The sequence below is a fragment of the Oryctolagus cuniculus genome, chromosome X (assembly GCF_964237555.1).
Source record: "Oryctolagus cuniculus chromosome X, mOryCun1.1, whole genome shotgun sequence".
Lineage (NCBI taxonomy): Eukaryota > Metazoa > Chordata > Mammalia > Lagomorpha > Leporidae > Oryctolagus > Oryctolagus cuniculus.
In genome coordinates, this window is record NC_091453.1 from 38,611,529 (window position 1) to 38,630,777 (window position 19,249).

General features: G+C 46.6%; 1 protein-coding gene across 2 annotated transcripts in view; it reads left to right on the forward strand.

Annotated features, from left to right (window-relative positions):
- Nucleotides 1-16,996, forward strand: part of GNL3L (G protein nucleolar 3 like) — a 36,502-nt gene extending 19,506 nt beyond the window's left edge. For both annotated transcript variants that reach the window (XM_008272661.4, XM_051827135.2), the window contains 8 exons: nucleotides 2,426-2,570; nucleotides 5,109-5,196; nucleotides 5,705-5,879; nucleotides 5,969-6,111; nucleotides 6,442-6,578; nucleotides 8,256-8,383; nucleotides 11,987-12,206; nucleotides 14,272-16,996. In XM_008272661.4, coding sequence (XP_008270883.2) covers nucleotides 2,426-2,570; nucleotides 5,109-5,196; nucleotides 5,705-5,879; nucleotides 5,969-6,111; nucleotides 6,442-6,578; nucleotides 8,256-8,383; nucleotides 11,987-12,206; nucleotides 14,272-14,354 — 1,119 coding nt within the window. In that variant the 3' untranslated portion in view covers nucleotides 14,355-16,996. The remainder of the gene's footprint in view (nucleotides 1-2,425; nucleotides 2,571-5,108; nucleotides 5,197-5,704; nucleotides 5,880-5,968; nucleotides 6,112-6,441; nucleotides 6,579-8,255; nucleotides 8,384-11,986; nucleotides 12,207-14,271) is intronic.
- Nucleotides 16,997-19,249: the final 2,253 nt, after the last annotated feature.

The following is a 19,249-nucleotide window of genomic DNA, read 5'->3' on the forward strand; positions in this document are numbered from 1 at the left end:
GTCTTGGCTGCTCCATTTCTTGTGTGTGTGTGTGTGTGTGTTTGTATTTTTTTTATTTGACAGAGTTAGACAATGAGAGAGAGAGAGACAGAGAGAAAGGTCTTCCTTCTGTTCGATCACCCCCCAAATGGCCGCTACGGCCAGCGTACTGTGTTGATCCGAAGCCAGGAGCCAGGTGCTTCTCCTGGTCTCCCATGCAGGTGCAGGTGCCCAAGTACTTGGGCCATCCTCCACTGCACTCCCTGGCCACAGCAGAGAGCTGGCCTGGAAGAGGGGCAACCGGGACAGAATCCAGCGCCCTGACCGGCACTAGAACCCGGTGTGCCGGCGCCGCAAGGCAGAGGATTAGCCTAGTGAGCCACGGCGCCGGCCAAACCTTTTTTTTTTTTAAGATTTATTTATTTGAAAGTCAGAGTTACACAGAGAAGGAGAGGCAAAGAGAGGTTTTCCATCCGCTGGTTCACTTCCCAATTGGCTGCAATGTCTGGAGCTGTGCCGATCTGAAGCCAGGAGCCAGGAGCTTCTTCCAGGTCTCTCATGAGGGTACAGGAGCTCAAGAACTTGGACCATGTTCTACTGCTTTCCCAGGTCATACCAGAGAGTTGGATTGGTAGTAGAGCAGCCGGGACTTGAACCCGCGCCCATATGGGATGCTGGAACTGCAAGGCGACGGTTTTATTGGCTATGCCACAGTGCTGGCCCCTCCATTGATCTTCTTTTAAAAAAAAATATTTATTTGGAAGAGTGACAGAGGGAGCCATATCTTCCATCTGCTGATTTATACCCCAAATGCACACAACAGCGGCCTGGGCCAGGATGAAGCCAGGAGACAAAAACTCCATCTGGGTCTCCCACATGGCTGGCAGGGCCAGGTACATTAGCAGAGAATAGGATCAGAAGTGGAGCAACTGGGACTCGGACCTGTGCTCATATGAGATGTTGGCATTGCAGGCTGTTCTTAACCTGCTGTGCCACAATGCTGGTCCCTCCATGAACTTTTTGAAGTACCCTCATACAAATCCTTCTGTGGCTGGCTGGCTTTTTTCCCCTTGGGGATATTTCTATAGAAGTGTACCTTGTGGGTACTGAATAACATAAATTTAGTTTCTGGTTTTTCTTTTTTCTTTTTTTTAAGATTTATTTATTTATCTGAAAGTCAGAGTTACGCAGAGAGAAGGAGAGGCAGAGAGAGAGGGAGAGAGGTCTTCCATCCGCAGGTTCACTCCCCAGATGGCCGCAACGGCCGGAGCTGCGCCGATCCGAAGCCAGGATCCAGGAGCTTCTTCCGGGTCTCCCACGTGGGTGCAGGGGCCCAAGGACTTGGGCCATCTTCTGCTGCTTTCCCAGGCCATAGCAGAGAGCTGGATCTGAAGTGGAGCACCCGGGTCTCAAACCGGTGCCTATATGCGATGCTGGTGCTTCAGGCCAGGGCGTTAACCTGCTGAGCCACAACTCCGGCCCCAGTTTCTGGTTTTTCATCATTATGGCCAGTGTGTATACAAATTCCTGTGCCTGTGTTTTCCTGACACGTGGGCAGTTTTTTTTTTAGGTCGTGAGATCGGGAGTGGCTGGGTCATGGGCTTTATGCTTTTTTACATTTTTCCTACACACTGCCAGATTGCTCTCTGTAATGGCTGTAGCAGGTATCTTTCTACCAGTGCAGTAGATGAATGTGGGAGGGGGCCTCTTTCCCTATGCCTTTGCCAACACTTGAAAGCATTAAATGTCTAAATCTTTGAGAAACATGATATCTCATTTACAGTTTTTGGTCTTATTGATGGCAAGAATGTGGTAAACATCCTCTTCTCACAGCTGTATTTTATTTTGTTCTACTTTAAGGATATACCTTTTGAAACGGTTTCTTATTGCTGGCTATTTAGGTTAATTGCAGTTTTGTGATATTAGAAACCATGCTGGGGTGAGTAAGTAAGGGAAGAGCGTAAAGATATTTTGGGCATTGGAGGTGGAATCAGGAGTAAAGAGATGGAAGCTGGAATGGCTTGTCCTGTGTGAGAAATCAAGGGAATGTAGGCCTCGGGCCAGGGGCTGTCATCCCTGCACAGGCAAGGAGAAAACAGGCATCCTGTTGTGCACATTAGGGCATTGAGGCCCAGAGAAGGGAAGCAGGCCTTGTCTGGCAGAAGTCTGTTTGAGGTAGAGCAGGAACTGAAACCTGGCCTGTCCAGATGCAGCCAGCATGTCCCTATTGTAGGAGGAAAGAGACATGTGTTGAAGCAGAGGTAGGGACAGAGAAGACTGGAGAGGCAAAGATAGCAGAGGGGAGCAGGGAAGTAGCAGGGGTTCCTGGCCTATGTGAGAAGCCCTTTGTTCCAGACTGAGTGAAAGTTTCCTTGGAAGTCAAGAATCTGGGCTCAGACTACATTTCTTACCTGATGCTTCTTCTGTGATATCCCCTGTCTTCCAGAATCGTTGCAGTGTTCCAGTAGAGCAGGCTTCTGAGTCACTGCTGAAAAGCAAAGCCTGTTTTGGAGCTGAAAACCTCATGAGGGTTCTGGGGAACTATTGTCGCCTTGGTGAAGTGCGTACCCACATCCGCGTGGGCGTTGTGGGTAAGGCCTGGCGAGCAGTCATGGCACTCAGATTCTTCCTCCAGCAGGGACTTCACTGGGAGAAAGGAGCCCGAGAACTTGGTGTTGCCATTTTGAGGAAGCAGGGAGTGGTCCAGGAGGGGTTTTGTGATTTGTAATTTGGATCACTGGGGGTGGGAGAATCTCTGCTGTATTTTCAATGTTAGAACCATGGACCAAATGTGGTACCAAGCCTGGAGTTGGCCCCCTTATCCTGTCAGAGCTGTGGGGGGGGTGACCACCTACCTTTTACAGATGGGAACACTGATCTCCCGAGAAGGGGAAAGATACTGTGGAACTCAGCCCTGTGTGAGACAAGGCAGAGCTAAGGTGCAAACCTGGACCTTTTCAGAACCCAGGGTATTGAAGGAGGGCTCGGGAGGCAATAGAGAGCTTGGGAGAAGCAGAGGAAGATCATCAGGGAGAGAAAGTGAAACCAAGAGAGACACTGGAGAAAGCTGTGCACTGAGAATGTATAGATGTGCAACCCTGAGTAGACCCAAAAGAAGACACAGAAAAAGAACTGGGATGCTGGGAGGCAGAGTTGTTAGAGAATTGAAAGAAGACAGAAATTTAAATGGAAGAGGCCTGCAGAGAGAGGGGGATATAGTCAGCAAGAAACACCAAACGGGACTTCAGGGCAGACACATGTGTGTATGGATACCTGCTGAGGAACACAGAATTGAGACCCTCTGTGTGAAGAGAGGCAGACATGTGCGCACAAAGAAAGAATGATATAGTCAAGGATACAGACAGGGAGAGAGGCTGTTGGAGATACACGTAGAAACAGGCCAGAACAAAGAAGTGGACACGGGAATGCATACGTAGACCTAGGTGTACTTCCTGAGCCACACATACCTAGATCTACATGTGGGGAGATGTGTACAGACTGGGGGGAAGTACGTTTAGTGATATCAGTCTAGAAGCAAAACACACACAGGGCAGTCTTTCCCCTACCCAGTACCCAAGCTCTGCTCCCCTAAAGCAGATAGAGCCACAGGGAGATACACACATGCCCAGGTAAATCGTGTATTTTGAGTCACTGAGAGAGACAAATACACTGACATGTCTATGATGAGACAGATGAGGGGACATCAAAGCACTCAGTGAACATGGAATTAAATGATAAGTTTATTTGGTTCACAATTTTTTTGAAATCCATGCATACAAGGGGGTCTTCAAAAACATCATAAAAATGTGTGCTATGAGAAAGCTGCATAGATTTCAATTTTTTTAATTTTTAATTTTTGTTTGAAAGAGTAACAGAGAGTGATCTCATAAAATGCCTGAAATAGCAGGGGCTGGGTGAGGCTGAGCAGGAGTTAGGAATTCCAACTGAGTCTCCCATGTGAGTGGCAGGAACCCAAATATGTGAGCCATCATCTTTTGCCTCCCAGGCGTATTATCTGGATCGGAAGCTGGATCACAAGGTAGGAATAGCCAGGACTTGAACCAGGCATTCCATGTGAGATACCAGCATTGCAAGTGGCATCTTAACCTGCTGCACCACAAACCTGCCCCTAAAATTTTTTCTTTTTCACTAAAGTAAGTTTATCTTTTAATTCTGTTTTTCGATGAACTGTTTGAAGTCCACTCATATATGTATAAAGGGGGAAATAGAGACATACAGAGAGAATGTTAAGGAGACAGAGAAAGAAACAGTAGAAAAAATACAGAGGAACATAGACATAGATAAGCACATAAAGAGGAATATGAACAGGAAGAGATGGACAGGAATTCCAAAAGAGAGGCCGAATTGGCAGAGTGGGGAGAGTCAGAGGGAAAGGACAATGGCCAGAAGGAAAGAGACAAGCCAGAAAAGAAGGGGGTGCTTAGACACAGACACAGATAGAGAAACAAAGATAGGATGGGTGTGCAGACTTGGTGGGAGAGAGAATAAAGGGAAAAGGCAGTGCTATTTAGAATGAGAATCAATCTCTCTGTCTTTCTCTCTTGGTCTTACACACACACACGTGTGGAAACTCCCATGCATGAGGTAGACGCAGGCATAGATGGAAGAGAGGATGTATATATAAATTAGCACATGCAGAAAGAGAACAGAGTAAGAGACCCAGTGAGGGGGAAACACACAAGGACTGGCTGAGAGCCGCTCAAGGTACGCAAATAGAAGAGCGGCACACTGGCAGATAGTTGCACAGGGACTGGCTTCTAGAGCTGAGCCCCAGCCCGGGGGAACTACACACCACTGCAGATGGTCCCCTGTCTCAGTCACTTGGCGATGTTCACCTTCTGTTGGCTTGTGTCACTGAGGCCTTGCGTCGAGTGGCTCTCTATGGCCACGTATGGGTGGGAGGTGGGTGTCATATCTCAAAAGAGGGATATGTCTACCCAGCATGCTCCCAAATGAAGGAGAGACATAGAAAGGCCCTGCTGAGGCTTGCTCAGGGCCTGGGGTCAGGGGAAGGCAGAGGCCATGGCCTAGTCACTGCCCCTGCCTGGGCCTTCCTTACATGGGCTAGCCTGAATGTTCCTGAGGACCCTTTCTGCCCTACATTGCAGGCCTTCCCAATGTTGGGAAGAGCAGCCTGATCAACAGCCTGAAGCGCAGCCGTGCATGCAGCGTGGGAGCTGTTCCTGGGGTCACCAAGTAAGCACCTGTTTGCTCCCATGCTTCACAACACCTTGAGCCTTCCAGTCCACTCAACTCCCATACCTTTGGCCCCTGTCCCTTTCCTTATCATGGCTCATCTTTGATTCCTCTCCCTAGTAAGGGACTCTTATTGACAGCCCTCCTTTACCTGACATACCCTATGACTGGGCCAGGCACCCATCGGGATGCTTCCCCCATAGCTCCTTGAAGCTTCTGCCATGCATTTTGAGCTACTAATGAGTAGCTCCACTGTAGCTGAGGAGTAGCAGGTGAGGCTTAAGAGTCAGAAGCTTGCCCAAGGTCCTGCAGCTCAGTCCCCAATGACAGAGGCTGGATTAGAATCCATCGCAGGTCTGTAGGGTCCCATAGTGTCCCAGCCTGATGTCTCTCCATCTTCTGTAACACACCATCCCCTCTTTCTTTACCCCTGCCCAGGCCCAACTTTGACAGTGGCACCTACTGGATGCCAGGTACATGCAGGCCTTCTTTCTTCTTTCTTGCCCAGATTCATGCAAGAGGTCCATCTAGACAAGTTCATCAGGCTGCTGGATGCTCCAGGCATTGTCCCGGGACCCAATTCTGAGGTGGGCACCATCCTGCGCAACTGCATCCACGTGCAGCAGCTGGCAGACCCCGTGACCCCGGTGGAGACCATCCTTCAGCGCTGCAACCTGGAGGAGGTACGTAGCAAGGCCCCCGGCTGATGCCTTACCCCACCCCAAGGACCCTGCATCCTTCTCAGGACTTCTCTCCTTCCTCCCTTCTCCAGATTTCCAACTATTACGGCATCTCTGGGTTCCAGACCACTGAGCACTTTCTGACAGCAGTGGCCCACCGCTTGGGAAAGAAGAAGAAGGGAGGCATATACAGTCAGGAGCAAGCAGCCAAAGCTGTCCTGGCTGACTGGGTGAGGTGAGGAAGCGGGGGCCAGGGAAAAAGGTGAGGCTTTCTGTCATCCATCTCCATAGATCTCCATAGAGGGGCTCATCTGTGTTCATTGAAGCTGCTGGGGCAGCCTTACTTCCGGGGTCCCAGGGCAGTCAATGGCCAAGGTGTCATATCATGTCTTGCTCTGGACCGTGTACCCAGTGATTACCCAGCCACTCAATTCCTTGCTCAGAAGCCAATGTCAGTTTTCTTGTTCCTCACCGGTTTCTGCCTTGAAACTCGTCCTCTCTTTGCTTGGGCAAATTTGTTCTCTCAGTGACATCTCTGCCAATCTCTCCCCACCTCCCAATTTAGTGGGAAGATCAGCTTCTACACACCACCACCACCGACCCATACTCTGCCCGCCCACCTCAGTGCCGAGATTGTTAAGGAGATGACTGAGGTCTTTGACATTGAGGATACGGAGCAGGCCAATGAAGATACCATGGAATGTAAGTGTGGTGGGTGGGTACACTTGATTTTGCCCTAGTGGAGCCACATAGACCTGACAGCAAATCCCACATTTGACCTCTCCCTTCCCTGATCCCACTCAGGCTTCAGGGCAAGTTGTTTAGCAAGCTCTATGCTTAATTTCTTATCTAAGGTGGAGACTTCTACTCTGGATCATGGGGGTTGTGGTGGTTGTGTGTTTTTGGTAGATAAGAAAGAAATATGCAGATATCTTATACCTGTTGAGGTGTTCCAGAAATGTAAGGCTCCATTCCTGTCCTTGGGACCTGGAGTAGACATTTTAAAAAACTGTTTCTCTGATGTTTCCCTAGGCCTTTTCTTAGCCATTTCAGGTCAGTTCCTAGATTTTCCCTCTTATCTCCATTTGCAGGTCAGATATCCAAGTCATAGAAAGGCATTTTGTCACTGGCGGGTTAAGGTGGCCTTCAAACCAGCTCTTGAAGACTTAAGAGTAGCTAGGTGGATTGAAATCCAAGATTTGTTTTTTATTAGCTGTGTGATCCTTCACTTCTCTCTCAATGATATCATCTGTAAAATGGTGACAATAGCACCCTCCCCAAAAGGTAGAAGTGAGGATTTATTTAATATGTAAAAGACACTTAAAAAAACAGTACCTGGTGTATAGTAAATAAATACTCAGCAAATGTTAGCTGTTACTAAGATTATTTGCTGGAGTTCAGAGGCATGCCTTTCAGAAACTCCTGGGGAAATTTGTCCCATTCAGACACTACCCTCTGCAGCTCTGCCTTGTGGCTCCTACTTCCTTGTCTGCCCTAAAGAAGGGTGGGCCTTTCTCTGGGCCTGTCTGTAGACACTCTGGCCTAGTTGAGAAAGCTCTGGATTTCTGCTTTGAGTTTCTCTCTAGGGCCACTGGGTCTTTCAGTGTCCTTGAATTCCAAACGAGGGAAAGAGGACTTGCCTGCTTCCTAGTGCATTCCTCATGTGGCGACAGGCGAGTTGGTCCCCCTTTCTGAATGAGTTATCCTTGTGTCAGCCAGTGATTGAGAGTGGGTAGAGCTCATGTTCTGATGATGACGCTTGTCCCTGGCTGGATGTGAGGTCAAGAGGGACTCCTTTGCTGAGAGTGCTGAAGATGGAGACTTGGCAGTTGAGAGAGGGTGAGGGAGAGATGAGTGGTGAAGATTTCCCAGAGGAGTTGGCCCTAGGGCTGGATCTGATCTTGAAGGGTGAGTAGGGATGAGAGGGGCCAGGGGAGGGGTGGACTAAGGTGTAGAAGCAGGCTTGAGCGTAGCATGGGCACAGGGCAGTGGGCACACCTAACAGTAGAGGCCAGCCCTAGGCAAGGGGCCAATGGGAGGAGGGGGAGTCCCAGTGGCTACCATTTACCGAGTAGCAGTGTGGCCCAAGCATCGTAGATGCCCCCTGCCATGTCACACAGCAGCGCTGTGTGAGTAGCCTTATGGAATCCCCATTTTTCAGATGAGGATGCTCAGGCTCCAAGGCTAGCTCAGTAGGCGGGTGTTTTACTGCAGAAGCCATGCCATGCTTTTAATACTTTGTCATGTAATCTCTAGTAGGAATGAAAAAGCCACCAAGTGCCCTGGGTAGCACCCATATATCCTTTCCACTGGGGGTTGATGAGGGACTGGTAGCAGGGACAGGTCAGGGCCCTGACAGTGGTGTTGCTTATGTTAAAGGTTTGGCCACAGGAGAATCAGATGAACTGTTGGGTGACACAGACCCACTTGAAATGGAGATCAAGTGGCTTCATTCTCCGATGGTGAAAATAGCAGATGCCATTGAAAATAAAACCACCGTGTACAAGGTACCTGTTCTGTTTCTTCCTGGCAGCCCTTCACTCTGTCTAGGGCTCTTAGAAATGGTCCCTGCCTTCTGCCTGGCTTCCATGAGGTCGTGAGACATGCGTGGTTCACTCACTCCCTGAGGGATCCTGGGTACTTGGCACGGTGCATCATTTGCCAAGCAACGACAGTTCCAGGCGGGAGGCACACTCTCTCAAGCAGCTTTCCCAGGCCTATTCTAGCCCATAGAATAGGCATCATTGTCTGCTCTCCTGGTTGTCCAAGTTGCAAATGGCTTTTTTTTTAAAGATTTATTCATTTATTTGAGTTAGACAGAGAGAAGGAGAGGCAGAGAGAGAGAGAGAGGTCTCTCCATCCTCTGGTTCACTCCCTAATTGGCCACAATGGCTGGAACTGTGCCGATCTGGAGCCAGGAGCCAGGAGCCAGGAGCTTCTTCCAGATCTCCCACGCGGGTGCAGGGGCCCAAGGACTTGGGCCATCTTCTACTGCTTTCCCAGGCCATAGCAAAGAGCTGGATCAGAAGTATAGCAGCCGAGACTCAAACTGGTGCCCATATGGGATGTCGGCACTGCAGATGGTGGCTTTACCCGCTACGCCACAGCGTCGGACCCCCTGGATACTAATTTTTTTAAAAAAGATTTATTTATTTGAAAGAGTTACAGAGAGAGAGAGAGGAAGAGACAGAGATGTCTTCCGTCTGCTGGTTTATTTCCCAGATGGCTGTAATGGCCAGGGTTGTGCCAGGAGCTTCATCCAGGTTTCCCACATGGGTACAGGGATCCAAGCACTTGGGCAATCTTTTGGTGCTTTTCTCAGGCCATCAGTAGGGAGTTGGATCAGCAGTGGAGTAGCTGGGATGCAAACTAGTGCACATATGGAATGCCAGCATCCTGGTCAGTGGCTTTACCAGCTGCACCACAATGCTGGCCCCCTGGATACAAACCTTTAAAAATATGTAGTTTAAACATATTTTGATTTACTTGGAGGACAGAGGAACCCAGAGAGACAGAGATCTTCCACCTGCTGCTTCACTCCCACAACAGCTGGGGCCAGGACCCCAAAACTCTATCTAGGTCTCCCAGGTGGGTGGCACAACCCCAAGCACTTGAGCCATTCTCTGCTGCCTCCAAAGGTGCACATTAGCAGGAAGCTGGATCAGAAGCAGAGTCAGGACTTGAACTGGCACTTTGATATGGGATGCAGGCATTGTAAGCACTGACTTAACCTGCTGTGCCACAGCATCTGCCCCTGGATCCAAGTTTTCTTAAGTACCCTCCTATATAGATACAAGCAGATGCAGCTAACTTTTAATTCAAGCAATACCATGCTATTCACGTTGTTGTGTACTTTGCTTATTTTACTTACAAATTCATCCTGGAGCCTGTTCCACATGATTATTCAAAGGGCTGTTATTTTTTTTTTCATGGCTATATGCCTGGAAGGATTTCTTAAGCAAGGGAGTGACATGGTCAGATTTGTATATTACAACAGTCATTCTGGTGGCTGGAGTAAAAAATCAGATTAGAAAGAAAGGGGCCAGGGAGTGGGCATTTACCCAGCAGTTAAGGTACTTGTGTCCTACATCAGAGTGCCTGGATTTGATTCCTGGCTCTGGTACCAGTTTAGACCCTGGGAGGCAATGGTGATGGCTCAAGTACTTGGGTTCCTGCCACTCATGTGAGCGATGTGGATTGAGTTTCCTGCTCTGAAACTCCATTAATTGTAGGCATTTTGGGGAGTGAACAAAAGGATGGGAACTCTGTTTCTGTCTGTCTGCCTCTGAAATAAATTCGAAGAGAGCAGGAGAGAGGATGTGAAGAAAAGAGGGATGGGGGAGAGGGAGAAAGGGCAGTAGTGGAGATCATGGCAAAAGCAGGGAGTTCAGGGAAGAAATTATAGTCTATAGTGAGTCTATAAGAGAAGATGGGGTCTGAACTCTGACAGTGGCAGGAGCCACTCTGTCCCATTCTCACATAGTCTCAGAGGTGCCCTGTTGCTTAAAGGAATAACATCGTGAAGTTGTGTGTTTTAAGTTCACTTTCCCCCAATAATACCTCTCACTAAACCCATAAGCCCCAGAACATAGCATTTTCCCTCAAGAACCTGTACTCTCATCAGGGCCACACCATTGCACAACTCTGAGCGACACCACTTAGGGACACTATATTATGAATGGTTTCCCCATCCCTATCCCAGGTAGTACAACGTGATTTAAAAATTTTTTTTATTTATTTGAAAGGCAGAGGTACAGAGAGAGAGGGAGAGAGAGACAGAGAGGTCTTCCATCTGCTGGTTCTCTCCTCAAATGACTACAAAGGCCAGGGCTGGGCCAGGCTGAACCTAGGAGCTCCATTCAAGTCTCCCACATAGGAGGCAGGGACCCAAGCACTTGGGCCATCTTCCACTGCTTTCCCAGGTGTGTTAGCAGGGAGTTGGATCAGAAGTGGAGCACCCACCCAGGACTCGAACCAGCACCCATATGGGATGCCAGTGTCACAGATGGTGGCTTAACCTGCTGCAACCACAATACGGGCCCTGGTACAGTGTGATCCTTGATTAGATCCACCCATCTTGGCTTTTCCCTGTGATAAGATAGTGAGTGGTCATACATATGGGTTCTGGAGCTAGGCTGCTTGGGTTCTGATTTCCTCTACTGCCTACCAGCTGTGTGACCTCAGGTACCCCATTTGCATAGTATTGTTACAAGGTGAGTTAATACAAATATATAAATGAGATAATACATGACTTAATGGAGATATGTTCTGCAAAATGGATCATTAGGCAATTTTCTCATGTGTAAACATTATGGAGGGGACTTATACAAACTAAGACAGTTTATGGCATTGCTTGGTGATAAATCTTATGGGATCACCATGTACATGCAGTCCATTGTTGACCAGAATGTCTTCCTGTGGCTCATGGCCAAACATATGTGTTTGTTGTGTGTGTGTGCACATGTGCTCACAGTGGTGCCTGGTACACAGTGAGCTTTCTGACAATAATGGCTGCTACTACCCACTTGTACCTTTCACTGCTGCCAGATAGATCCCCTTTTTAGTGCCCAGGTATGCTGTGTACTTTTCCACTGTTCAGTCAGGAATGACTCTCCCTGTCAGTTGTATGTTGACCATGCCATTGCCCCCAGCCTCTCAGTCACTTGGCCTTCATGTCTCTAGTGGGCAGTTACTATTACCGTACTCTGACTTGTGGTATACATTGTTCTATCCTCTGTAGCCTCATTGTTCCATGGGGCTGGGACTGAGTGTGATTCATTTCTCTGTTCACAGCGTTGCCCCATATGGAGCTGGGCACAAAATAGATATCAGGAAACATGTTAAATTGAGTAGGACTTTGAAGGGGCATTGCAATATCAGTTATTATTGATGAAGTAATTCTTTCATTTTATTCTTGTAAAAGCTATACAGGCTGCCTGTTATCTAGTCCATTTGACAGAGGCTGAGAGCAAACTCAAGCGTGCTCACATGTGGTGGAGCCAATGTTGAAGTTCAGTTCTGCATGGCTCCAGGCTCTCTGTTTGTACCCAGGCCTGTCCCTGCCTGGTCTGCAGAAGTCTTTGGAGGTCTGTTATCTTCTCTCTCTGCAGATTGGAGAGCTCACTGGGTATTGCACTAAACCAAACCGTCATCAGATGGGGTGGGCTAAACGCAATGTGGAACACTGCCCCAGGAACAACAAGGAGTTGAATGCCTGCCCAGTGGACCGCCGCCCGATGCTGCAGAAGATCATGGAGACCGACCCCCTGCAGCAGGGCCAGGCTCTGGCCTCTGCCTTGAAGAATAAGAAGAAGATGCAGAAGCGTTCAGGTGGGGACACGTGGCCATTGCTGTGCTCCAGAATGGGCCTTCCTGGGGCTTTGAATAGGGGCTCTTGAAATGAGCATCTCTGTGTGTCCGACTCCAGGCAAAGCTTAGGGGGCAGAGATGGTTTAGGAGGCTCAGCTACTAGCACAGTAGTTCTCAAGCTTTACCCTGCTTCAGAATTGCCTAGAGGGTTTCTTCAAACAGATTTCTGGGACCATCCCCCAGTTTCTTACCGAGTAGGTTGGAGGTGGGGCCTGAGCGTTTGTAATCTTAGCAGGCTCCCAGCTGCTGCTGATCCTCTGGGGAGCACAGTCGGAGAACTGTTGGCCTAGTCTGCAGGCCAAATAGACACACGTATGACGTGACTTCTAGGTGTTAGGCAGCTTGCAGGCTTATATAATTTTTGCTTTATCAATAGGCAATATATTAAAAAACCAAAAGGTACAAAAAGACAAATCTCTCTCATAACCTTTCTCTCTCATCCACTAATCATCTATCCCTCCCGCCATGGGCAATCAATTAGTTCCTTTTGTCTTTTCTTAGATAGGCAAGCAAATATGAGGACACTTTGAAAAGTTCAGTGAAAGTAGAATTAAAAAAAGATAAGTTTATTTTGGTGCTAAAAATAGTTGAAGGGCAGATGTTTGACCTATCAGGTAAGTCTCTGCTTAGGACACCCACATTTCCTGTCAGACTCTCTGATTCAAGTCTAGCTACTTTACCTCTGATCCAGTTTCTTGCTGATGCGCACCCTATTAGGCAGCAGCTAATGTCTCAAGCATGTGGATCCCTGCCACCCACATGAGAGACTCAGGTGGAGTTCCAGGCTCCTGGCCTTGGTGTAGTTCAGCTCTGGCTATTGTGGGCATTTGGGGAGTGTCTTTTCCAGATATAAAAAGGAAAATAAAAAACCAAAAAGCCATGCATAGTGTTTTCATGATAGACATTTCCCATGAACTTTGAAAGACTCCTTGTATGCGTGTATTTTGAATTATTTTTGCACCAAAATAAACATCTTTCAATTCCATTTTACACGGACTTTTTGAAGTATCCCAGTATGTATATTCTTTGTTTTTTTTTTTCCAACACAAATGCTAGTCTACTGAGGCCATAGTTTTGTCCTGTTTTTCCATTTCATATATCTTAGAAGTATTTGCACATCAGTCCACCAAAGGACTTCCTTTCTATTGTGTAGCTGGCCTGTCCGGGTCGTTATTGTATACTTATCTTCACTAACTCATTGCAGAAGTCTTACCATCATTTGAGAAGTGAAGCAACAGACCTAGACACATTTAAGATAAGGCAACTAGTAACTGCTAGAGGCACAGTGCAAGCCTAGCATTATTTGATTTGCTCAGGCCTGTTCTTTGAATGAGGCTCTTTTTTGTAACCAAACATTCACTCTTTGCCTGGCTCCACACTGAGTCCTGGAAATCCAGAGATGAATTGCCCTTGAACTTTTAGTCTTATTAGGGAGTTGGGTGGAGACAAGAAAATGAACATTGGTAGCACACAATGATCACTGATGACCCAGCAAGCACAGTGAGGAAACTTAACCTACTCTGGGGATGATGGTTGTATGGGGATGATCAGAGAAGGCTTCCTGGAGGAGATGAAGCCCAAGGGAATACTGAGGAGCAACAGGGTATATCTGGAGAATGGGAGATGTGAGTAGGGATCATTTAGGCCCATAGCTCCTCCCGTGCTCCTGCCCCTTTGCTGGGAGACCTTTGTTTTGAAATTAATGGCAGAGTGCTAAGTTCAACACAGTGAAAGAAAATAACTGTTTTGGGACTTGAAAAGACACAATTACTTAGAACACAGTGCGTTGAACCTTGAGTTAGAAGCTGTGTTGAAGTGGACGTTTCACAGATAGACAAATGGGTCTACCTGTGAGGTTGACCTATGGCTTCCAACAGCTCATCAGTTGTTTTGTTTAGTATTTGGGGGATAAATGAGTCAGTTTAGGTGAGCTTGGTGCAGACCAAGGTAGATGTGGGCCAGCTCTGCAAGGCTGTCTATTGGCAAGCCAGCCACCAAGAGGTTGCCTGTATTTCTCCATCTGCAGATAAAATCGCCAGCAAGCTGTCTGATTCCATGATGTCTGCCCTCGACCTCTCTGGCAACGGTGATGATGGTGCTGGTGACTGAGCGGCTGATCTCACTCCTCTCCCCCTCCAAGCATCACTTCCAGTGGGATGGGGAATACAGAGGAAATAGTTTGGTTCTCCTCAAAGCACCTGTGTATTAAAAGAACCCATCCCACACCCGTGTCTCCTTCCCCCACTGTTGCCTTTGTTCTCTCTGGTAAACAAAAGTATCCCAAGTGTCTGGAGCTGCCAAACAACCCAATACCCTTTATTTAACTCCTGTCCTCTTACCAGAGAAGTAAATGTCAGCAGAACCCAGGTAGCCAACAATTTCTCCCCCACCTTCAATCTTGGAGTCCCTACCCTGTATGTTGGCCTGGTGTGTAAGCTGATCCCCACTCCCCAAAAACCCTCTCAGATAGCTGAACATGCAGCCAGGGCCAAGGCTGCTGGGAGCCCTGGTGGTTCCTGGGAAGGGAGTGTATCTACGACAGCCTGCCGTGGGCTTCACATAACACATCCGCCTTCTAAGTCCACAGGTCTTTGCCTGGTTAACAGTGCGGGTGGGTGGAGGGAGTGATGAGCCTTTTCCGTTGCTGGAAGGGTCTGGGGATAGGATATAGGAAAGAAGAGAACATATGAGCCTGGCTGATGCTGAAGTGTGGCAGGTACTACCTCACTTGTATGAAGAGAAAGGCAGCTGCTGATAGAGAGGCTGGGTGCCTTTATGGGCAAGCCCTGTCTGCGCAGGCTGAATTGGAGGGATCCCTCTAACTGAAGTTCCCTGGCCGGGCCGTACTCTTGTGTGACTGTGTCTGATCCAGTGCCAGCACTTGAATTCTGTGATTCAAGAGGGTTATAGTACCATTTATTCATACCCTGTGTCCTCGAGGGGCTGCTGTATTTGGCAGCATACCAGCTAATTCCTTTTTCAGTTTTTGGAGGCCACCCTGATGAAGTATAATTGGCTGCCTTGTCTGGGAGAACCTGTCCCACCTGGACAAGGGCAGTGGCCCAAGCAGTGCCAGGGGCCTTCAGAAAGTGACTAGGGTTGATGATGGCAGCTGAAACCTAATCTTAACTTTACCAGAGTTCTTTGGGATTGTACACGTGGCTTCAGTTCCTAGAGGCCTACCTGAGCTGACAGATTTGGAAGGAGTGGGCATTGTATTACTGCAGTCTTTGCCACCTACCTTGCACACCATCCTTAGACCATGTCTGCATTTTAGCCTTGCCTTTGCTTCTTAGCTTGGCACTGCATACCCAGATCTTAAGAGGGAAACGACATGACAGGGGCTAGAAAGCCAGTGGCTGCAGGCTGTTTGGGCAAGACAGTGCAGACGCTTTCATTCAGGGATAGCCGAGGAGAGAATTAATACTGGTTGGGCACAAGCTGCATCAAGCCCTGGGAACCCGTTACCTGCTCTATCCTCCGACACAGCTCTGTCATCCCCATATGAAAAATAAACAGACTCAGAAAGTTGACAGGCTGCACCCAAGATGACATATTAAGGGGTGATGTCAGAATTATAATACAAATGTGATTAACACCCTATGCAGACTCTTTCCTCTGCATTGTGCTGCCTCTTTAACATTTTAACAAAGGAACACTGATTAAGTACCTACTGTGTGCCAGTTTCTGATACCAAGTCCTTGAAATGCATTTTCTCTTTTTTGCTTTAAAACCCACTTCACAATATTTCATTATCAAAATCTGGTACATTACAATGTTACAATCAAAAATTAAGATTCCAGGACAGCTAAGGTCACTGTACTATCATATGACATTTCATAATTTAACATAAAATCTTGACTACTAGGAAGTGCTCGTAAGTACTAGAAATAGAAGGAGCTAGATGAGTAAGAAACAGCACGAGAATGTAATTTGGGCAAAATCAGAGGAACTGAAATAGTCATACTAGGATAAGACTTTGGGGCTCTAGATTCTCTGAAAAAAGCTGTTTCTTGAGTCTTCTTTCTTAAAATAGTAAGGTATAATTTACATACAGTGAAGTTCACCCTTTAAGTTCTGTGAGTTTGAATAACTTCATACAGGTGTGAACCACTTCCATGATCAAGATAGAGAATAGTTGCATCACCCCCAAAACTCCTCAAGCAGCCCTTTATAGTCAACTCTTATCACATACTGTCAGAATCTGGCAACAATGGACCTGTTTTCTGTCTTTAATTTTGCTTTAGCATGAATGTCATATAAATGGAATCATATACTGTATAGGCTTATTTTTATGCCTTTATGTATTTAAATTTTTTAAAAAACTTAAAGTCACTGATGTATAGTTCTATAAACTTTGGTAAATGCATCAGTTTATGTCACTACCAATATAAGCTACAGAACAATTTTATTAACTTCTTCCCACCAAGTTAATTCCTGCTACTTTATAGTCAAAACCAGTCCCCTACACCTAATAACCTGGCAATGACTGATATTTTTGTCTTTATATCTTTGCCTTTTGAAGAATGTCACATAAGTGGAATTGTACAGTATGTGGCTTTTTGAGAGTAACTTTTGCTAAGAATAATGAGTTTATGGTTCATCCATGGCATTGGGTGTATCAGTAGTTCTTATTTCTGACTTGTACTCGTTGTGGATTTACTACAGCTCCGTTTCCCAGTTAAGCACCTTTGGGTTCTTTCCAGTTTTGGGTGATTATGAATAAAGCTGCTATAAACATTTGTATGCAACTTTTTGTGTTTTAATTTCTCTAGAGTAAATACCTAGAGTTGGATTGCTGGGATATATGGTAAGCATATGTCTAACATTCTAAGAAGCTGCTAAACAGTTTTTCAGAGTGGCTCTAACATTTGACATTCCCATCAGCGTATGAAACTTTCAGTTCCACATCCTCTCTAGCACTTGATGTTGCCAGGTTTTTTTTTTCCTGACATTAGCTATTCTAATAGGTATGTAGTGGGATCTCATTGTGGTTTCCATTTGCATTTCCCCAATGACTAATGATCTGAGCATATATCCATGTGCTCATTTGCCATCTCTGTCATTGGCAAAGTGTTCAAGTCTCTTGCACATTTTGTATTGGGCTGTTTTACTGCTGTTGTGTTTTGAGAATTCTATGCTGAACACACATTCTTTATTAGATATATGCTCTAACAATTTTTTTCCTCAGTCTGGCTTGTCTTGTCATTCTCTAAACTGTCTTTTTTTTTCTTTATAGAGAAGCTTTATTGGTAAGTTTATTTTTATTTTTTAAAATTGTGATAAAATATGCAACCATAAAAGGTAAATATTTTGTAAAAGTAGAGTTAGTTATATCAAGTACATTCACATTCTTTTACAGCTATTACTACAATTCATCTTTTTTTTTAAAGATTTATTTATTTATTTGAAAGTCAGAGTTACACAGAGAGGAGAGGCAGAGAGAGAGAGAGAAAGAGAGAGAGAAGGGTCTTCCATCCGATGGCTCACTCCCCAGTCGGCTGCAATGGCCGGAGCTGTGCCAATCCAAAGCCAGGAGCCGGGAGCTTCCTCCGGGTCTCCCACGTGGGTCCAGGGGCCCAAGTACTTGGGCCATCCTCCACTGTTTTCCCAGGCCATAGCGGAGAGCTGGATTGGAAGTGGAGCACCCCGGTCTCGAACCAGTGCCCATATGGGATGCTAGCACTTCAGGCCAGGGCGTTAACCCACTGTGCCACAGCACCGGCCCCCTACAATTCATCTTAAGAACACTTTTCATCTTGCATAACTAAAACTCTTGCTTACTAAACAATAACCCTCATTTCCCCTTCTCTACACCCAACAGCTGCCATTATACTTTCTTTCTCTATGAATTTGACTACTGTAGCTACCTCATATAAATGGAATCAAACAGTATTTGTCTTTTTGTGACTGGATGATTTCAGTTAGCATGATACCTCCAAGGCTCATCCATGTTATAACTTGTGTCAGAATTTCTTTTTTTAAGATTGAGTAATATTCCATTGTATGTATATGCCACATTTTGTTTATCTACTCATCCAGTGTTTGATATTTAGGTTACTTCTACCTTTTGGCTATTGTGAATAATTTTATTGTGAGCATAGATGTACAGATAACTCTGAATCACTGCTTTCCATTCTTTTGGGTATATTCATATACCCAGAGTAGAATTGGTGGATCATATGTAATTCTATTTTTAATTTTTTTTTGAGCAGCTTCCATACTGTTTTTCACAGTGGCAGTGCCAGAGTGCACAAGAATTCCAGTTTCTGTATATCAACACTTATTATTTTCTAATTTTTTTTATAATAATCATTCTAATGAGTGTGAAGTGGTATCTTAGTATGGTTTTGTTTTACACTTCCCCAATGATTTATAGTGTTGTGCATCTTTTTTAAAAGGTGATTTTTTTTTGACAGGCAGAATTAGAGAGGCAGAGAGAAAGGTCTTCCTTCCCTTGGTTCACTCCCCTAATGGCAGCCATGGCTGGCGCTGTGCTGATCCGAAGCCAGGAGCCGGGTGCTTCCTCCCATAAAAAATTAAGAAAAAAAAAAAACAAAACCAGCGCTGCTGCTCACTTGGCTAATCCTCCGCCTGTGGCGCTGGCACCCCAGGTTCTAGTCCTGGTTGGGGCACCGGGTACTAGTTAGTCCCAGTTGCTCCTCTTCCAATCCAGCTCTCTGCTGTGGCCCAGGAGTGCAGTGGAGGATGACCCAAGTGCTTGGGCCCTGCACCTGCATGGGAGACCAGGAGGAAGTACCTGGCTCCTGGCTTCAGATCGGCACAGCGCCGGCCATAGCAGCCATTTGGGGGGTGAACCAATGGAAGGAAGACCTTTCTCTCTCTCTCTCTCACTAACTCTGCCTGTCCAAAAAAAAAGTTTTTTTACGTATTTATTTGACAAGCTGAGGTAGAGACAGAGAACAAGGTTTTCCATCCGTTGGTTCACTCCCAAATGTTTGCAATGGCTGGAGCTGAGCCGGTCTGAAGCCAGGAGCCAGGAG